The 18,214-nt window shown below is 34.2% G+C and overlaps 2 protein-coding genes across 3 annotated transcripts; one reads left to right on the top strand and one right to left on the bottom strand.

Moving 5' to 3' along the window:
* Nucleotides 1–1,270: 1,270 nt before the first annotated feature.
* Nucleotides 1,271–6,292, bottom strand: LOC21399361 (leucine-rich repeat-containing protein ODA7). Its single transcript, XM_024169291.1, has 10 exons — nt 6,130–6,292; nt 5,973–6,044; nt 5,787–5,879; nt 4,425–4,506; nt 4,245–4,301; nt 3,355–3,419; nt 3,178–3,273; nt 2,888–2,974; nt 2,704–2,784; nt 1,271–2,613 (listed from the first exon to the last, which is right to left on the bottom strand). Exons 1-10 carry the CDS (start codon nt 6,226–6,228, stop codon nt 1,846–1,848), a joined length of 1,500 nt encoding a protein of 499 aa, XP_024025059.1. The 5' UTR covers nt 6,229–6,292; the 3' UTR covers nt 1,271–1,845.
* A 3,239-nt stretch (nt 6,293–9,531) lies between these two features.
* On the top strand, nt 9,532–15,785 carry LOC21399360. 2 transcript variants are annotated; one of them, XM_010103716.2, is made up of 10 exons: nt 9,532–9,783; nt 10,391–10,567; nt 11,794–11,957; nt 12,795–12,899; nt 13,011–13,067; nt 13,447–13,527; nt 14,182–14,216; nt 14,636–14,725; nt 14,867–15,026; nt 15,155–15,785. In XM_010103716.2, exons 2-10 carry the CDS (start codon nt 10,423–10,425, stop codon nt 15,257–15,259), a joined length of 942 nt encoding a protein of 313 aa, XP_010102018.1. In that variant the 5' UTR covers nt 9,532–9,783; nt 10,391–10,422; the 3' UTR covers nt 15,260–15,785. The 2 variants fall into 2 exon arrangements, with proteins under 2 accessions (XP_010102018.1, XP_024025062.1); XM_024169294.1 differs by having other exon boundaries at nt 10,381–10,567.
* The last annotated feature ends 2,429 nt before the right edge of the window (nt 15,786–18,214 follow it).

Raw genomic sequence — 18,214 nt, 5'->3', positions numbered from 1 at the left:
ATATCACCACTAAGATAATTTGTTAAAAAAAATTTAGTATGTCCTTACTGAAGTGAAAGGCTGGCTCCGCCACTGCCGACACCTTAAGTGCCATATCATGTCAACCCACATGCTTCATTGTGGTAGCCCGCTTTAACACACGACCCATTTTATTAATTATCAAAGTTAAATAATAGTTTTTTAGGTAATCTTAACAAATATTCTTTAAAAGTATATGGGTCAGGATTTTTACCATTTACTCTTGATTCATTACCTTTTTAGTCGAATAATTACACTAACAAAAGGGTATTCATCAAGAGTAAAGGGTAAAGGTCCATACTCATACACTCTCAAAGGTAAATTTTCTATTTTTTTTCTACTTACTTTTAAGACCATCTCCATTACAAAACATAATGCGAATGCTATATTTGAAAACAAAAGTATGGAAATCACATATTTGATTTGTGCTTCCATGCATGACGTTGTTTCAAATGCTATAACTATATTTTGTTATAATTATTAAGTTTTAAAAGTTGGGAAAGTAAATTTTTAATTTTAAAAAAATTTCAATGTTGTAATAATTAAATAAAAAAAATAATACATCAAATAATAGCAATTAAATCCTAAAATTCAACATATGTTGTACTTGATGTGAAAATTTCACATTGCAACCAAGTTTAACATATGTGGAATTGAGCACCAAGAATAGTATCGTCGTAAAAAGAGTGATTTTCCTACTCGAATGTTAAAATTTAAAATTGGTACATTGATTTGATATTGCCCTGGATATGCATTACAGAAATGATGTAAATACAAATAAAAATATATATATGTACAAATTGTTCCAAAAAAAATCTCAAATATTTAACACAAAGACTTGAACATGTTCTAGTGAAATATATTCCATTACTATATCAACTGATTTAGTATTATAGATTCATTTGACATGACAGATTCTTCGTAAATTAAGAAAAGAAGTAAATAGAATAAAATGTGCGTAGTTTACGTGCCAAATATGTCGAGCCTAGTGTGTCAGCGTGCCACGCTTTGATTGCCCTTTTATTTTGCTTAGAAAAAGGCTTAAAAAACACCTTTTAACAAAAGGTATTAATGTTTCGCTAAGTAAATTTTTTACTACATTTGTACAATAAGACATGAAAAACTATAAAACATTGCCCAGTAAGATCATAAGCTCATAAATTGGTCCATGAAACTGCATTTCTGCCTTGGGAAATAGCTTCGATCCTGCTCATATTTGGTAGGAGATGTTACGGCAGATGTAAGCAGAAGATCATTCTATCGAAGCATAACTTCAAATGACAAACAAAACTATAATGCCAATGAATTCGCAAAAACAAATAATAAATACATAAATAAATGAAAGAAGTAATAAAGTTCCCTCCATCCTCACTGGCAGCGATAATAAACATCTGTGCCACATCCCAAAACTTTCAAAAATAAAATAAACCCCTTTCGATCACATTTTCCGTAAGGTATAATTAGAGCGCGGCAAAGCGTTGTCCCTCAACATGCGACATTGGCATGAATATGCCAACTACCATATCCTAGTGGAGCCTCGAGGAGAAAAATTCCTAGCTGTTTGACTTATCAGCTCTTGAATATTATCAAAGTCAACAAGAACGATTCGACAATGTGAATTTTCTACTAATCACATAGTCAAAGGCAGCTCAACTACGATGCAATCTTGTAGCTTCAACGGCGACCTCCGAAAAAGAGTCTTAATCCCACTTTTTGGATACTTCTTGTCAAGTTGGTCTGCAAACTTAAAACCAGCAAGAGAAAATCTAAAAACTTTGCCAAAAAGCTTTTCACGGTTGCCGAGCATTTTCGAACTCTGATGTGAAGTTACTCGTCTCCCCATGTTGATGTACCACCCAAACCAACTTCAACTACGGGTGGAAGTTCTGGGACAGAACCTGAGCCTTGGGATTTAGCTTTCTTCCTCTTACCAGAGAGGGCTACCACACCACTTGCCGACTTCATGGCTTGGCTAGCATTGCCAATAACCTTTTCCTCTTCATATTTGGGGCGTTCTGTGTTGTTAGCAGCAAGAAGCTCTGCAAGCAAGGCATCACTCTCATCGATAACATCCAGTTCACTGCTTCTCACTGTGGATATTTTCTTTGCTTTCTTTTTGGCATCAGCATCATTCTCGTCCTTGAATGAACCTTTTCTCTTTTGAAGCTTCTCATTCTTTACTTCACTTTTCTGTTTTGGTTGCTTCTCCGAAACGGGATCATTTTCAAGCTTGTCAATCTTACTCTGATCGGGGAGATGATGTTTGGATTTCTTTTTCTTGACCTCGTCTCTTTTCTCATCCTCATGGGTCAGAACTTCCAAGGCATTGTCACTACTTCCCAGCTTTTTCCCTTTGGATTTCTTCTTCGTATCAAAATCACTAACACTATTAAGATTAGCATCCATTTCTTCATCCATGACAGGATCTATGGGGTCCTTTTTCTTGATGCGATCTCTCTTGTGTTCTGTTTGAGTTTCTAGGTTTTTGTCACCAAGTGAAGAGTCATTGACAATCTTGTCACCCTTCTCATTCTTGGCATATTTTTCTATTGGTTTCGAATTGAATACACACAAGTTTGGCAATATTTTTCCTATCTACAATAAAGTCATAATAGTAAGAATCAAATTAAGATGGCAAAGCTGAAAAGAGAAAGTAAAGAGAACAAAGATGATAATAACTATTACCTTTTTCACTAATTTTTCATTTGCAGCAATAGGATTCCCTTGCAGATTTAGACTTCTAAGATTAGCAAATGAATCAAGAACCTGTGATCATAAATCATGATTTTATTAAGGGTGAAACATATCTATTTTTTGTTCAGCAATGAAAATGATGAAAAAGGGGAAAGTTTCAGCTCCACGTGTCAACCTTAAGATCTGACCACCTTGTGATCACATTATAACCCAAATCCAAATTTTGAAGGTCCTTATTATGAACCAACTCAGCTGGGAGACTCTGGACAGATCATACACGAAAACAACAAAAGTTTAAAGACTCAATGAACAAAGTTGAAAGCTTCGGCAAAGGAAGAAAGGCATAAACGAAAAGAAAACTTTACAGAACTGGTAGGAAGCACTAAATTGAATAATCTTGTCATAAATTCAAAACTTGAGGAGAGATTGTTTTGCAAAAGATACTCCTGGCAGTAGACGACATACCTTGATATCATTGTGAGCAAGTCTGAGCTCTTTCAGTTCAACACATGACTTGAGTGAAGTGCCTATATTCTGAAGCTGACAATAAGAAAGAGATAGCTGGAACCAACAAAGTTCAAGGGCATTAGCATTTTTCAAAAGAAATTTCCACAAGGAACACTGAACAAGTAAAATGCTTACCTTCGTGATAGATTTTAGCTTCAGTAAAGAATCACCAATTTCACCAATTGGGTTTTTGGAAAGAACTGCAAGAGGATCCCAAAATCAAAAGACACGACTTAAACATGCAATTATTATGAAAGAAAATAAAACAAAAAGGAATTCTTCTGCCCAGTGTTACACCATATCAGAGAAATGTATGCTTTACATGAAATAAAGGAAAAGAGGGGGAGATGAGGCCTATCAATTTCAGAAAAATGATATTGATATAATAAATTGATGCTAGCATTAGATAAGTCCAATGCGCCCAGGAGGAAGAGAGGAAGGGGAGCGGACATGTGAGAAGCTTGCTAACAATACTACCCCCCTTGGCTCCAAAAACTCCTGCATGTGTTTTTAAATTCTCCTTATGAGTGAAAGTAAAATCTGCCATCAAACTAAATTTTAAAGGAACTAGATTGGATGGCGGAGAAATAAAGTCAAATTTTCTCATCATCTTGGGAGATCGTTTATATGTGATTAAAGATACAGGTTTGAATCACAAAAAAAGGGTCAAACCAGACGTTTTGAAGCATTTGAAGATACAAAGGCCGAGTGTATTTAGGCTTCGGTGGGAACAGTGGGATTTGGTCAGATCAATATTGAACCAGTACTGTCATAATGAGCCTGAAGGCAAAGGTTTTAAATTTAAACTACATAGGAGGATGTCATTAAACGCATCAACTAGATGCATTACATGCAACTAAATTCGGGGTATTGAAACTTTCTTTCTCTATGTGATTGAAGCACATGCTTATTTCCACACACTATCTAAATTATAGGTCATGATCAAACTATCTAAATTACAATTCAAAGTATTGGTACTTTGTTGACATGTAATCACTAAACAACGTGCAAATAAGAATACATACCAAGAGTGTTCAAGTGTTTCATTTTATCAAGCCCGCATATTGAACTTATCTCATTATCTACAAGCCAAAGAGGATGAAGGATCAGTGACAGGTAGGAAAACCAAGATAAATAATCTCAAGATCTCTAGAATCCAAAAAACAACCTCTACGCTAGAAAGTTGAATACATTTTAAAGCTCACCATTTAAAATTAATGCACATAAACTCGTAATAGATCTAACTTCTTCCATGGACTTAAGTTTGTTCTTGCCCGCATTAAAGACCTGTTTTACAGAAATGGAACCAAGTGACTCTACAAACCAAAATTAATTCAGCAACTTTAGCGGTTGCTTAACTAGAGCCTCCTAGAGCAAAGAACACACACACACCATAAATTATAATACCAATATTTTTACATGGATCTTTAAATGAAGCTTGCTTGATTGAAAATCAAAATTTAAATGAGATGAAATGCTATAGGATCCACTTGAGATAAGAACATACAACATAACCACAATAAGATGAAAGGAAAATTCTATCGGCAAAAAAATTTAAGATTCAATAAATCCAAATATGTGCACATGTAATTAGGTTGTAAGGCAAAAGGAGGAATATTACGCGATAAGATTTCTTCAATAAATTTAGAAGATTTTCTTGACGGTTGCAACAACTGAGCGCATTAAAAATACACAGACCACAAAAACACTTTTATAAGTCAGTAATGAAACCTCAACAAGTACATCAAAACTAAAATTAAAGTTATAGTGAGCAAAAAAAGCCAGAACTGGTAAAACGGGATTGGAGAATATAAATATGAAATCCTACCATGCTACAGGAACAAAACCAAACGCCTTGACGGCAATCTCTATTATCAAACAAGAGAAAGCACAAGACTATGTGATCTAAGAATAGCACTCTACGAGAAACAAAAATGTGTAATTTAGGTTTTCATTTATAAGAATATAGCACTAATATTCTCAAAACTTCACCCACATAGTTGGATGTAAACTATCGAATCTTCCATGCAGATTTCCACATCAACGTGCTAGTTTTAATTTATATCAACAGCTCCACAGTAGATGATGATTAACACTATGTTTGGTAATTGGTAGAGGTAAAGGTGGAGAGATACCCCATAAGTCCCAACATTTTTTATTTTTCAAAAGAAAAAAAAGTTGTTACACTTGCAACTTGAATAGAGATTCATATTATTTTTTTTGTCCTCATTTTTGAACTAAGTAATACTAATTAATTGGTAAGATAATTATTTACTTAGTCACTCATTTTCTTCCATTCCTATCATACCAAACAAGATAGAACTCCCATTCACATTTTCTCTCCCTCACATGTTTTCTCTGCCTCCCTTTTTCTTTCCCTCTTACTCTTACCAAACAGAGTCAAAACATATATTCACAAGGTAAAGAAACGGAAATCCATAACAACAGCAGCAATGCATTTCCCCTGTAACTACAATTAGAAATTCATTGCGAACAGAGGTTTCCCTCAAAAATAAGTAAGCGGAAACGCAAAGCCGCTAAATGAAGCAAAAAAGAAGAGCATTTACAGTGAGCTTAGAAAGCGCTTCGATTCCTTTCAAACTCTCCAATTTGTTTTCCGCAACCGATAACCACTTCAAATTCGTGCACAGCTTCAAACCCTGACAAACACAATCAAATTAACCATGATTAACAACACCAATTTTCCCTTTCCAAATGGAACAAACACAAACGAAGCAGAAAATGAGAAGCACCTCAAGAGAAGTGAGCTTGTTGAGCCTAAGATCGAGCCTCGCCAAGTTCTTGAAGTCGCACAAGAACGAAACCTGAGAAAATAAAAATCAAAGACAACATATGAGCGTTTTAGCGATCGAGGGTAGAAGTTGAAGAAGATAAAGAAAGGCGACGGACATCGGAGAGAGCTCGGTGGGTGAGTTTGAGAGCTTCAATGGCGGAAGGATCACGAGTGTTGTTGTCCTTCAGGACCTGATCGGAGCTCAATGGAGACATTGGAGTTGGTGCGAGCGAGTGGAGCGGCCTCTCTTCTGCAAAACCCTAGCAGAAAGTGAAAGAACAAAATGGTCCGTTTGTAACGTTTGAAAATGATTTTTTAGTACAAAAGTAAAAATGAGATTCATTATTTTAAAATTACGTTTTATTAGCTTTTTAAAAAATTATCTTGAGTATAATATAAGGATGAAATTGTATTTACTTATAATTATTAATTAATATATTAAAATATTATTAATAAGTATTAGAAAATAAAAATAATTCTTTTTAATTCTTTTTTAATTTTTTTATAAAATTTATTCTCATTATTTTTTTTTATTTTTTTTTTAAATATTTACTAAATAAATACATACTATTTTTATTTTCATGTCAAAAAAATATACAAAAATATTTTTAAAAATAAATAAAAATAATTCTAAACGTATCCAAACATTTTCTTTTTAGTTTTTTTACTTAGGACTCTCTTTAACTTTACATGTTTAAAATTCTAATAATTGACTCCTTAAATTTCAAAATATATTGTATTGGTAATATTTTTTGAGAATATTTAGTTGGAGGATCTTTTTACTTTGAACTCCCGGACATGTGTTTACAGTTTCCATCATTTTGAGAGCCAGTAGATCTCCCCTGAATCATGTTTCCACCACTTTTCCTAAGACCCATTTTGTATAGAACCCCCTTGAACTTTACGTATTTAGTAAATTAGTCTTTAGATTAAAATTCTTGACAATTAACCCCCTAAACTTACAATTTTTGGTATTGTTACTCCAATTAATAATACCGTTAAAAATGTGAACGGAAGGACTCATGTGCTCCTCACGTGTTCCACTTATTAGGGGCAAGACTTGAATTTGATTCTAATAAATTATTATTATTTTATCTAAAAAAAAGAAAGAAACAAAAATAGCATGCCCCTTCACACACTTTCTCTCTCCCACGACTCCAACCAGTGTTTGAAAATTGAAACTTGGATTCGTAAAATATCAACCCATATTTCATTCAAAGAAGAAACCAATACCAAAAATTATAAGTTCAGAGGTTAATTGTCAAAAGTTTTAGTTTAGGGATTAAATTGCTAAATATGTAAAGTTTAAGAGGGTCCCACGCAAAAAAGTATTTTCTTTGTTGTTTATGAAAATTGTTGATGTAGTGATTAAAATTACAAGTTTACCCCTTTGTATTAATCAGTTTTGAATTCCAATTAGGCCAACAAAAAACTCAGTTCTCTTTCTTTCCCTCCCTATCACTTCATTATTGTTCTTTTCACGACTCAAGTCATAACTATATTGAGATTGTTCTTTTGTAATAAAACTCAGAAAAATTTGAACTCGAGTTACAAATTTATTCAAGTTTATGTTCTTTTGTAAAATTTGAGTTTGAACTCGAGTTTGAATTCGAGTTTAAACTCGAGTTTGGGGCTAAACTCGAGTTCAAGTTTTCTCTTCAACTCGAGTTTATAAATTCGAACTCAAGTTAATGAACAATATTTTTTTCTATTATTTTTTCTATGCATTCACAACGAAAAGACGAATAAAACCCCACCCATGTACCTTATTAAAATTTTTCATCACCATTGAGTTTTTATTAAAATACTATCTAAATACAAATTTACATTTTGACTCACCCAAACACAAACTCAAAAAGATTCTCAATTCAAATCATAACTCAAATGTGCACATCCAAACACAAACTCAAGTTATAACTCAAACTCAACTCAAGATCATCACTCAAGTCACCCTAACTCGAAAATACAAAAGAACAACCCCATTGTTGTCGTGTTTTCTCTTATAAAAATTTAAAATCAACTTTTTTAACTACAATATTTTTCTCTCATATACACAATTCAAGTTCTCAACTTAAATTGTGAAAGGAACAATATCTCATTTTCTTGGCCTTTCTGCATGAGACCACCCCTGAAATTTTCACCTTTGGTGGATTGGTAATTGACCCCTTGAATTTTAAAATCATTGCATTGGTGGTCCAATTGAAAACGGTGTTAAAAAAAATTTAACAGAATAATAGCATGCCCTTCACGTGCACCACTTGTCAAGGGCAATATTGAACATTTACAAATAAATAATACATCCGGACAAAATTTAAAACTAAAATTAATCCACCGGAGAGACAAAACTCATCAGAGGGGGATGTAGGGTTGTCGTTGCCGGATGTTGTAGATGGTTACCCATCGTGGCGCTGTCATGGTGAACATCAACGACGTTAACAAAAGTCCTTGCTCTAAGGTTTACACCACAATAGTTAACTCTTTTTTCCTCTCTGTCAGTTCTCCTTTGTGTTATATCTGTACAAATTTTTTTAGAGGTAATGAACTTGCATTTTTGACAACAAATAATCAATATAATTGTGGAAATTTAATGAATTTCCATATTTGGTCAAAATGTGGAAAATGCATAGGGGTCCAGATTTTAGAGGTTAAAGAGCTTGTTTTTTGTCTTTTTTTTTTTTTTGAGGGGATGAGCTAGCCAGATTTGTGGGGATGATTGCGATGCCGACGCCGAAAGGAGGCGCAGTGACTTTGGAGAGGATACGAATCGATAACGGACACCACTAGCTCTAGATCTCGACTTCGACGCGCCGATCTTCGCTACAAGATCCCGCCGTCATCACACCCACTCACCCAGCAAATTTCAGTGTCACAATTACGCTAGATCTCGTTGTCGCAGCGGCCTCCTCCCACTGCAAATCTCAGCATCACCGTCGTCGTCGCCATCATGCCCACTCCTCAGCCAAACTACTGTGTTGCCAAGCTTGCTCCCATTCTAAATCGCGATGTCCCCATTGTTGCACCCACTTCCTCGCCAAACCCATTCTAAATCGCGATCTCCCCGTTGTTGCACCCACTTCCTCGCCAAACTCCAGCGTCGCTCGTTGTGCCTCCTCCCCCTCCAAATCCCGAATTCACCGCACCCTCTTCCCCCTCCCCAAAAACATCTCATCGGACTGCAAAATAAAGATGAAGAAGACCTCGTGATTCGTGGGCTTTGGTCATTTATGTTTTATTATTTTTTCTTTTTTTTTTCCCAATTAGAAGATAAAGACCAAACATGCCCATAAGAGAAGGCTCACGTGCAGACCACATGGTTAAAACCGTTAAGTATTTAACAGATGTTGCTGAAAAGGACTACTAATGCAACGATTTTGAAATTTAAGGGGTTAATTGTCAAGAATTAAAGTTCAGGGACTAATATGTCAAACATGAAAAGTTTAAGGGGGTGTCATGCAAAAAATCCGTTTTCTTTTTCTTCCTTCCTTTCTCACATCCTCCTCCACCCATCTCTACTGACAGCACAACCACTTACTCCGGCGGGCCGCCCACTCCCACCGGACGACTTCACACCCATTCCTGCCGACCACCGCAATTCTTCCCTCCTCTTCCTCTCTTTTCTGTTGTCTCTACATCTTACCTATCTCTACCGGCGGGCACAACCACCCTATTCCGTCGGGCCGCCTACTCCCGTCGGACGCCGTCACACCCATTCCCGCCAACCACCGCAACACCCGAACTATCTACAGAAGAAGCCGAGTTTTCACTCTCAAGTGAGTGGTCTTTTCCTTTTTGTTTTTTTTAAATGAAATTTATTAAAGTGCGAATTGTTTAGTCAGTATAGTACATCAGTTCTAAATAGAGAAAATGAATTAGAATTGAATTTGGTTCAGAGGAAAATTTGAAAACTGAAACTAGTTTTTCCATTAGCACTGCTTTTGTCTTAATCATTAGTATGATTTTTGTTTGTTTGCTGGTTGTTGCTGTTTTCCATTAGCTATTGTTGTTTCTTTCTAAATGAAATTTATTTAAACGTTAATGATTTGTCAAGTTTCTTGTTTGTAGTCATTGTAGTGGTTTCTTTATTCCATTTCATTGTAGTTTTTTTTTTTCATTAATGTCCCACAAATAATTTAAAATTATTGGAATAATTAACAAATAATTTGTTTTATTAATTTAATAAGAAGTAGATATTTATGAACTTAACGGATAACGTCCTTTTTTTTCGCAGCAAAAAAATAAAAAATCCTTTTTTTTTTTTTTGCCGTCTTATCAAAATCCAACGCAGACAAAGTGGGATTATTTTATTTTATTTCGTTCTTCTCACGTCAAAATGGCTTTTATATCAAAGCTAACTAATAACTGTGAAGATTTTTTCAGCACATCGTGAGTGAGGGTGCTTTTTTCCCAGCATGGACACCCTTCAGAGGTTTGGGTGCTTCACAACTTCCATCATCAAATCTCCATTACCAAAACCTCTTTCAGTTCCTCGTCAATGGAAACCAACTCCAACTAGTCAACCATCTTTCTGGCTCCCAAGAACGAGCCTTCGCCCAGGTGAGCTATATTCACTACTCCAAAATGTGAATATTCTGGAACTTTGTGTTTGGTTTGCGAGAAAACCCACGATTATAGAGGAAACTAACTTATGGGTTTCAATTCTCTTGGGCGTTTTTCTTAACTTGTATTGAATTTGTTACGATACTTCATATTCACATATTTTATCGTTTTATTTTAGTTAGAAATTATTAGTCATATTGGTGCATTAGTCAATTATGCTTTATTTATCTTTTCTTTTATTTATTGGAATTATTAGGTTTCTCTGATATTTTGAAGATGTGAATAGATTGTTATGGGAATGTTCTGTCTTCTTGATAGTTTAGCGGCTAGTGATGTAGTATGATTAAGTTGTAATCTCTTTGTATTTAAACCTCATGGATTAATGAAAAAGTTATGCAGAATGTTTTCATATCAAATGTCAGTTTGTATGGAGGTCTTGGTTCACTCGAACAAACGAAACGATCTTGGGAGGCCGTGGTTCCTCGAATTACCAGAAGTTTCTCTCGTATCGGAATTGTTGTCATTTACATGGGTCCTTTTCAGTTTGTGTCGTAGAATGCTTGATGTTCTATGGTTACAAGCATCCCATTTGTACTCCAACTTGGTAAATACTGAATAGCTAATGTAATTGTAGTAATGCAGAAGAAAATAAACTTTGAGGAATTTAAGTTTGAGTATTTGCCACATTTGCCCCCTTAATCGTTTACTATTGCAAATTAATTCTAAACTTCAATTTTGGTAATTCGCCGGCCCGAATTTAACAAAGCATTGTAGAGTGCCCTTCACTGATGACAATTGTTAAAATTTTGGTGGAAACTCTCGTCTTCATTACACGAGGCCATTCGAAGAAAGAGGTTGGAATTTCTAATGACAATTGGAGCGCATTTTGTTGTCACGTGCATGAGGGTTTTTCCTCTCATGTGTTAACCTCGATGGGCTCACTGCAACATTTTATTCAATTCAGAAATAATTTTCCAGAATTAAAGGTTCATGGGCACCTTGCAAATTAAAACAAAGTTAAGGAGGCAAAAGAGCAAAAAGCCCTTCAGTTTTTGGGTGCTTTCACGGGTTTCAAGTTTTTGAATCGTTGTCATTTGACTAGATTTACATGAGTATTTGTCAGTTTGAGTCCTAAAATGCTGGATTTTCTATAGTTCCCAGACACTTCCTAGAAAGAACACTGACATGGTTGTCTTGTTTATGGGATTTTTCTTCATTTCCAGTTGGTGAAATTTCAGAGGAGGATGTTTTGCAAACATTCCTTACAGAGAGACAGTTGAATGGAGATTTCATATCAAAAGTTTCTGATATGTTTTGGCAGAGAGAGGCTATGAAGTTTGTTGATGCTGAAGCTGCACTTTCTGATACTTCTCGACAAGCAGATCAGGTATTGTAGTAAGCTCTTGTAACTTCTTATATAAGATTAATCTTATGACTCGTTTTCTTTTGGAAACTGCTTTATGGTAAATGAACAGCTCCAATGAAATTCCTGCACCGATTCCTATTTGTTAACACAAATTTGTTTGAGATATATGGTCATTCAACCGGGTTTTCCTCTTAATATTTGTGTGTCCTTGCTAATGGAAAATTTGACCAGATTTTGGTCTCCTAATTTTTGGTTCTGTTCATTCAGTGTCTATGGTGTCCTTTGTCATGGAAACAATCTTCAAATGGCTTTTTGTCGCTGGAAAGATTTTCTTGTTATGGTGGGGTAGACTGGATAGGGAAATCTTTGGGAAAATCTAAAAGTATGGAGAAATCGTTTCAATTGTTTGTCATCATTCCTTCCCCTCCCTCTTTTTATTTATTTTTTCTTTTATTCGGATTTCTCTTTTATTAAAATATGTTACAATTTCTTTATTTGCTCTAACATGTAGTTTACAAAGAACAATTTTATATAATTTGGGTAGGGATATAATATAGCTATTTTCATAGGACAGTTTTGTTGAGTATGCTAGAGCTGAGAGAACTTTATGTAATCATTGAAGAGCTTCAAAGAGCGTCAGACTGCGAAGACGCTTCAATATTTTCTGTTAAGTGTTTTCCAACTGTAAAATATGGGCATTAATCTTCAATTTTCTAATGTCATGTAATTTCTTCTTAAAGATTACTGTCTACTCATTTGCGCTTAAGAGGTATTTCTGTTCAAGTGTTCAGCCACAGGGTGACCAAACAATGTGTTCCATTTTTATGTCTTTTTATAATAAAGTTGTAACGTTATCAGGTCATAGAGAGTGACAACGATGGCGGGTTTTTGAAACTCACTAGAACCCAGGAATGGGTATCAGGTGACACCTCTGCACCAATAAATAAAAAGGCTGGTGCGAAGGTATGACTTTAACCGGTCATTCAAACAAACTATAATTTCTTCTGTCGTTTTGGTTCTAGAAGGGTGCCGTTAGCTTATGTAATTCTTAAAGTTTTACATACGTGAAAACAGGCATTGCAGGATGACAGAGAAAGAAGAAGGAGACTGAATCTTCTCAAATATGAAGCTGTATGATACTTGTGTCTCTCGGTTATTTTTCCTTTCTGAGAAATGCATATTATAAGTAATATGTTCGCCATTTCATCCTGTAGTAGTTTCAGCAGTGATGCTTTTTGGCACTTTCAAATGCTTAAAAATTTCTTGTTATGTTTTCTTCAATTTTTTTTATGTTAATATGAATTTGATTTCCAAATTTCTGGGGTAGAGCCCTATTACATGAGTTCCTTAACATTCTCCAAGATTGGAAAGGCTGAGTTACATTTTTTTTAACAAAAGGAGAGTAGGGGAAAAGAAAAAATTCAATGCATTGCTCATTTGTATAGTCGGCAAAGGGTACGATTGGTAAATAATGTTGAATATCCTAAAATCTTTGTCCTTATTTCTGCAGCTCAAGAGGGAATTATGGCTTTTATCAATTGGAATTGGAACTGCTTGCACGGGGTACTGTTTGGTTGTTCTATCTGTCCAGGTAAACTTTCCACAAAAAGTGGGGGAAAAAAAAAGGGAAAGACCTTTTAAGTTTGAGATTATGAGAAGCAAGGTTCCTCAAGTTCTACGAGAAATTGCGGAGAATGACACTTCACTTGCTTTTTCATGTTTTGGTGGTCTATTCTATTCGATTGCTTCGTATGACTAGGAATGAACGTTTGGAATCTTGTCATGATGATTCCAATCTAGTGGAATGGAATTCCTATTCCACTAATTGCTAAACTAGGGAATGGGGATAAGAATAAGTTGGTTGACAAAAGTACTCTTACGTCGAGGAAATAATTAAGTTACATGAGGGTATTTTATTTAAGGTTCTTTAGGAGAAGGAATTTAATATCGTAGGTTAGAGGTGGAAAACAGGTTCTCTAGTCTTACTGAAAAACTTCAATTCCTTATGTTTCATTTTATTTCCAAAGACACAAGTAAAACTAGAATTGAAAAACAGGTCCCTTTACTAATTTTAATTTCTTGACTAGCAAACACCTAGAAAACATTTAGTTTGAGAAAAAAAACTGCTATTTACTACGTTAAAGATGTTTGCTATAAGTTCCTAAATTTAAGGAGATGAAAAAGATGTCTTGAATATGTAGTTTTCGTTTTTCATGGAGAACTAACTTGCTTCTTAACTGAACAGGCTGCTATTAGTTATGCAACAGGTGTTCTTTTCAGGTTGGTTTTTTACATCTTCAAGTAAATAAGTTGAAGTGTTAATTTCATTGAAGCAACACCTTACAGCCTGCCCAAATTTTACGTCTCCACTTGATCGTAACGTCACAATCTTTCCTTTTATGAAAAGTCACTAGCAACTACCTGAGTTGTGCCTTACCTATTCTCTTAGTTAAATTTTAACAAAGAAACAATAAATCCTTTTTCTTCAGAAAAAAACACTCCACTGCTGAATATCAAATAACAAAAATCTCTTTCAGTGTTGATAGTCCATCAACAGATGACACATTACAATTTATTTTTCCTTGTTTTTTTGTTGTTATTTTAGGATCGAAAACAAAAAATATATTTTTATCTCATTATGCGACGTACCATTTATATTTCTTCTGAAAATTTAAGTTATTCCTTTTAAAATACTGCAGTTGCTTGTACCTTCAGCTCTTATACCGACATGCAGATAACATATCTAGAGACGCAGTTCCACAAATCTTTAGGCAGAAGAAGGCTAAAAAGTACAGCCAGAACATTTTCCATTCGTCATAGTCATCTATTTTGTTATAATTTGCAGCAAGTGTCCTAGCCTTTTTTTTCACAATATATATATATATATATATATATTAAAAATAAAAATTAAACCTTGTGCCGTGATCCAGAATTGGAATAAGAAGTGAAGATGTGAGGGATATGTTTGAGAGATCGATAAAGGGTAGTGGTATTGCTGTCTCATCTCCGAGGCTTGTGATCCCAGCAGCAATATATGGTCTTTGGATTCTGTCTCATCAATATCTATCCAATGATTTCTTTGATTTCCAGGTAACTTTCAATAGTGTTTCCTCTATAATGAATTAATTTTTTAAAATTTGTTTACACTAGATTCTTCACAGCAAAGAAGGGCTTTATTTTCTTATGCATTATCATAGTACCTTTCTCGGCCGTTACAGATGGTGCCAGCAATGCTTGGAATGTTTGTCTATAAAGCCGCTGCTCTTGTACAAGTTTATAGAGACAATGAAGACCTGCAATTTATCTTTCCTGAAAATGAGTAAGGCTCAAAATGACCGGATATTTTACTTGATTATTTTTTTACACATATTCGAGGTACACGGCACCAGCTTCTTATTAAAAAAAAGAAAAAAAAAACAAGACATAAGTGGAGCGAGCGCGCAGGATGCTTCTAAGAAGCGTGGCCCCTGTAGATTGCACTATTAGTTTGTATGTATGTATGTCCCACCATTTTTGTAGAATGGAATCCGAAAATTACCTTGAAGATAGTCTCTGAAGTAAAGGCAAATAGTAGGTAAGGGAATCTACATAATGCACGAATTGTTGGCTGATTCAAATAAACATCTGCAAGTTATAGCAGCAACTTCCCAATCCCTATGGTAAGATCGATTCCGCTTGGCTTTGCGTGTCGTTAGTTTAACCGCCAAGCATGGTGTCTAAGCATGTATTCAGTCTTAAACCATCTGTAGAACATGATTATAGTTGGGTGAAGCCGAGGAGAGTTGATTAAGTTTAAGAAATCCTTTTCGACATTTTCTTTTTTGGTTTGCTTTAAAGAGTGTATGCTTCCACCCAAGTAGTAGACAAAGGCTGGTAAGAGGTACCCATGAGTCTCGTTTTCTCAGCAAAGTTTACATTCTTTGAGATATTCGTTTCTTATCCTGAAAGTTATGAGAATTTTGTGATTACAGAAAATAAACTACCGGTAGAATAAGTTCTAAACTATTAGGCACATTAGAATCATATCATATTAAAAGAGTATGACAGTTTAATGAAGCTGCCTCGTTCAGTTTGCCGATTTGAGTTTTCAATTCGAGTTGAAAAGTGATTTTATGCAAAGAGTTTTTAACTGTAGTAGAAAAAATTAGATGTGATTTTTTATGAGAGCTTTTAACTGTAGCAAAATTGGATCTGAAAACTCGAATTGGTAAAATAAACAAAATGTGATGTTTTAGCCCATCTATAACTGTGTAAATTAGGGAACTTCACTTTTGAAGTCTAGTGATTTAGATGTACAACTTTGATTTGTGTAAAGATTCAATTTTCAACAAAAGTGGTATTTTTGTGAGAGCTTTTAACTGTAGAAAAATTAAAACTGAAAACTCAAATTGGTAAAATAAATAATGCGACATTTAAACTATTATTATTAATATATAAGGAAGTGCAATGTGATGTTTTAGCCCATCTATAACTGTGTAAATTAGGGCACTTCACTTTTGAAGTCTAGTGATTTAGATGTACAACTTTGATTTATGTAAAGATTCAATTTTCTACAAAAGTAATATTTTTGTGAGAACTTTTAATTATAATAAAATTGAAATTGAAAACTCGAATTGATAAAATAAATAATATGACATTCAAACTATTATTATTAATATATATATATATATATATAAAAGAAAGTGCAATGTGATGTTTTAGCCCATTATAACTGTGTAAATTGGGGCACTTCACTTTTGAAGTCTAGTGATTTAGATGTACAACTTTGATTTGTGTAAAGATTTAGGGGTTGTTCGACAGCCCTTTTTTTGAGTTACAAATTCAAAAAAAAATAATTTTAGTTATAACTTTATTCAAGTTCATGTTCTTTTAAATTTGAACTCAAGTTTGAACTCAAGTTTGGGACTAAAACTCGAGTTCAAGTTTCTCCTTCAACTCGAGTTCAGAAACTCGAACTCAAATTAATGAACAATATTTTTTCTATTCTTAAAAATGCTATAACTTTTTCTTTTTAATTCTGATTGAGATGATTTTTTTATGTGTTGACAACGAAAAGATGAATAAAATCCCACCTATATACCCTGTTAAAATTTTCCATCAACATTGAATTTTTATTAAAATACTATCTAAATACAAATTCAAGTTTTGACTCACTCAAACACAAACTCAAAAAGATTCTTATCTCAAATCATAACTCAAATATACACAACCAAACACAAACTCAAGTTACAACTTCAACTCAAGTTATAACTCAAACTCAATTCAAAAATCTATACTTAAGTCACCTAACTCAAAAAGAGCAAAAGAACAGTCCCTCAATTTTTGAGAATTTGGTTAAAATAACCAAATGAAAAAGTAAAATTAGGAAAATGACTTTTTAATTTTAATTTTATTTATTTCCAGAGAAAGTGAAAGTTCACCGCCGGAATCAATGGCGCCTCCACTCCTGCAAAATCTCTGGTCGCTATATATATATTGATATATACATAGATAGGGAGAGAGAAGAGGGATCAAAGCGCAAACCATTTAGAGGCAAAGCCTCAGCCCAAGAGTCCATCCAACATCTCCGATCGCTCCTTTTTCCCAAACTCACCAACTGTAAAACTCAAACGACTCAAAATCCAATCGAAGAAGACGAAGAAGAAGAAAGAAGAAGAGAATTTGGTTAAAATAAATAAAAAATGTAAACCTCATTTGTAAGAGGAAAAAAAGAAAAAGTCATTTTACAAATAAAAATTTTTAAAAAATTATTTTACTAATAAAATTTTTCTATTGAGTTATTTTTACAAAGCCTTCCTCAATTTTCCACAAAAGTGGTATTTTTGAATTCCAAACCTCTTAAAGTGGATTTTCTCTAGTTGCCGAGGGGGAAGTGAACTTGGCACATTACTAATTAATCAATAATGCTTTTTAATCCTCGAGCTTAAATGATGTAATGAATTGACCAGATGGTGATTTGGACAAAATAATCAAGTAGGTCAATGAAAGTGCTCTATTGCTAAATAGATATGTTTCAGCATCATAACTAGATTGTTTTGCAAAAGCAGCTCCGAAAAGTCCAATTATTATCATATTGTATTTTTTTAATGGAAAAGTCCAATCATTTTAACGACAAAAGGAACATGCTCATGCTCAGGACGGCCGATGGCTTCTTGGAGACACCAAAATTGGGTTTCGCTCATTCTCTCGTTGGAGTTAATTTTAGAAAACTGCACAAAGTTAAGTTTCGTTTAGTTCGTTAATTTGAGTTTTTAATTTGAGTTGATATGCGACTTTAT

Source organism: Morus notabilis, unplaced genomic scaffold (genome assembly GCF_000414095.1).
Source record: "Morus notabilis unplaced genomic scaffold, ASM41409v2 Scaffold133, whole genome shotgun sequence".
In the NCBI taxonomy this organism is placed as follows: Eukaryota; Viridiplantae; Streptophyta; class Magnoliopsida; order Rosales; family Moraceae; genus Morus; species Morus notabilis.
The sequence above is the reverse complement of the archived record's forward strand: the minus strand, read 5'-3'. Positions and strand labels throughout refer to the sequence as shown.

Excerpts from the sequence above, each read along its gene's own strand:
- LOC21399360 (XM_010103716.2), top strand. The coding sequence starts at position 10,423 with ATGGACACCCTTCAGAGGTTTGGGTGCTTCACAACTTCCATCATCAAA. Across the intron at positions 10,568-11,793 it reads AAGAACGAGCCTTCGCCCAG|TTGGTGAAATTTCAGAGGAG; the intron begins GTGAGCTATATT and ends CTTCATTTCCAG. Across the intron at positions 12,900-13,010 it reads ATAAAAAGGCTGGTGCGAAG|GCATTGCAGGATGACAGAGA; the intron begins GTATGACTTTAA and ends ACGTGAAAACAG.
- LOC21399361 (XM_024169291.1), bottom strand. The coding sequence starts at position 6,228 with ATGTCTCCATTGAGCTCCGATCAGGTCCTGAAGGACAACAACACTCGT. Across the intron at positions 3,274-3,354 it reads AGCTAAAATCTATCACGAAG|CTATCTCTTTCTTATTGTCA; the intron begins GTAAGCATTTTA and ends TGTTGGTTCCAG. Across the intron at positions 2,785-2,887 it reads CAAGGTGGTCAGATCTTAAG|GTTCTTGATTCATTTGCTAA; the intron begins GTTGACACGTGG and ends TTATGATCACAG.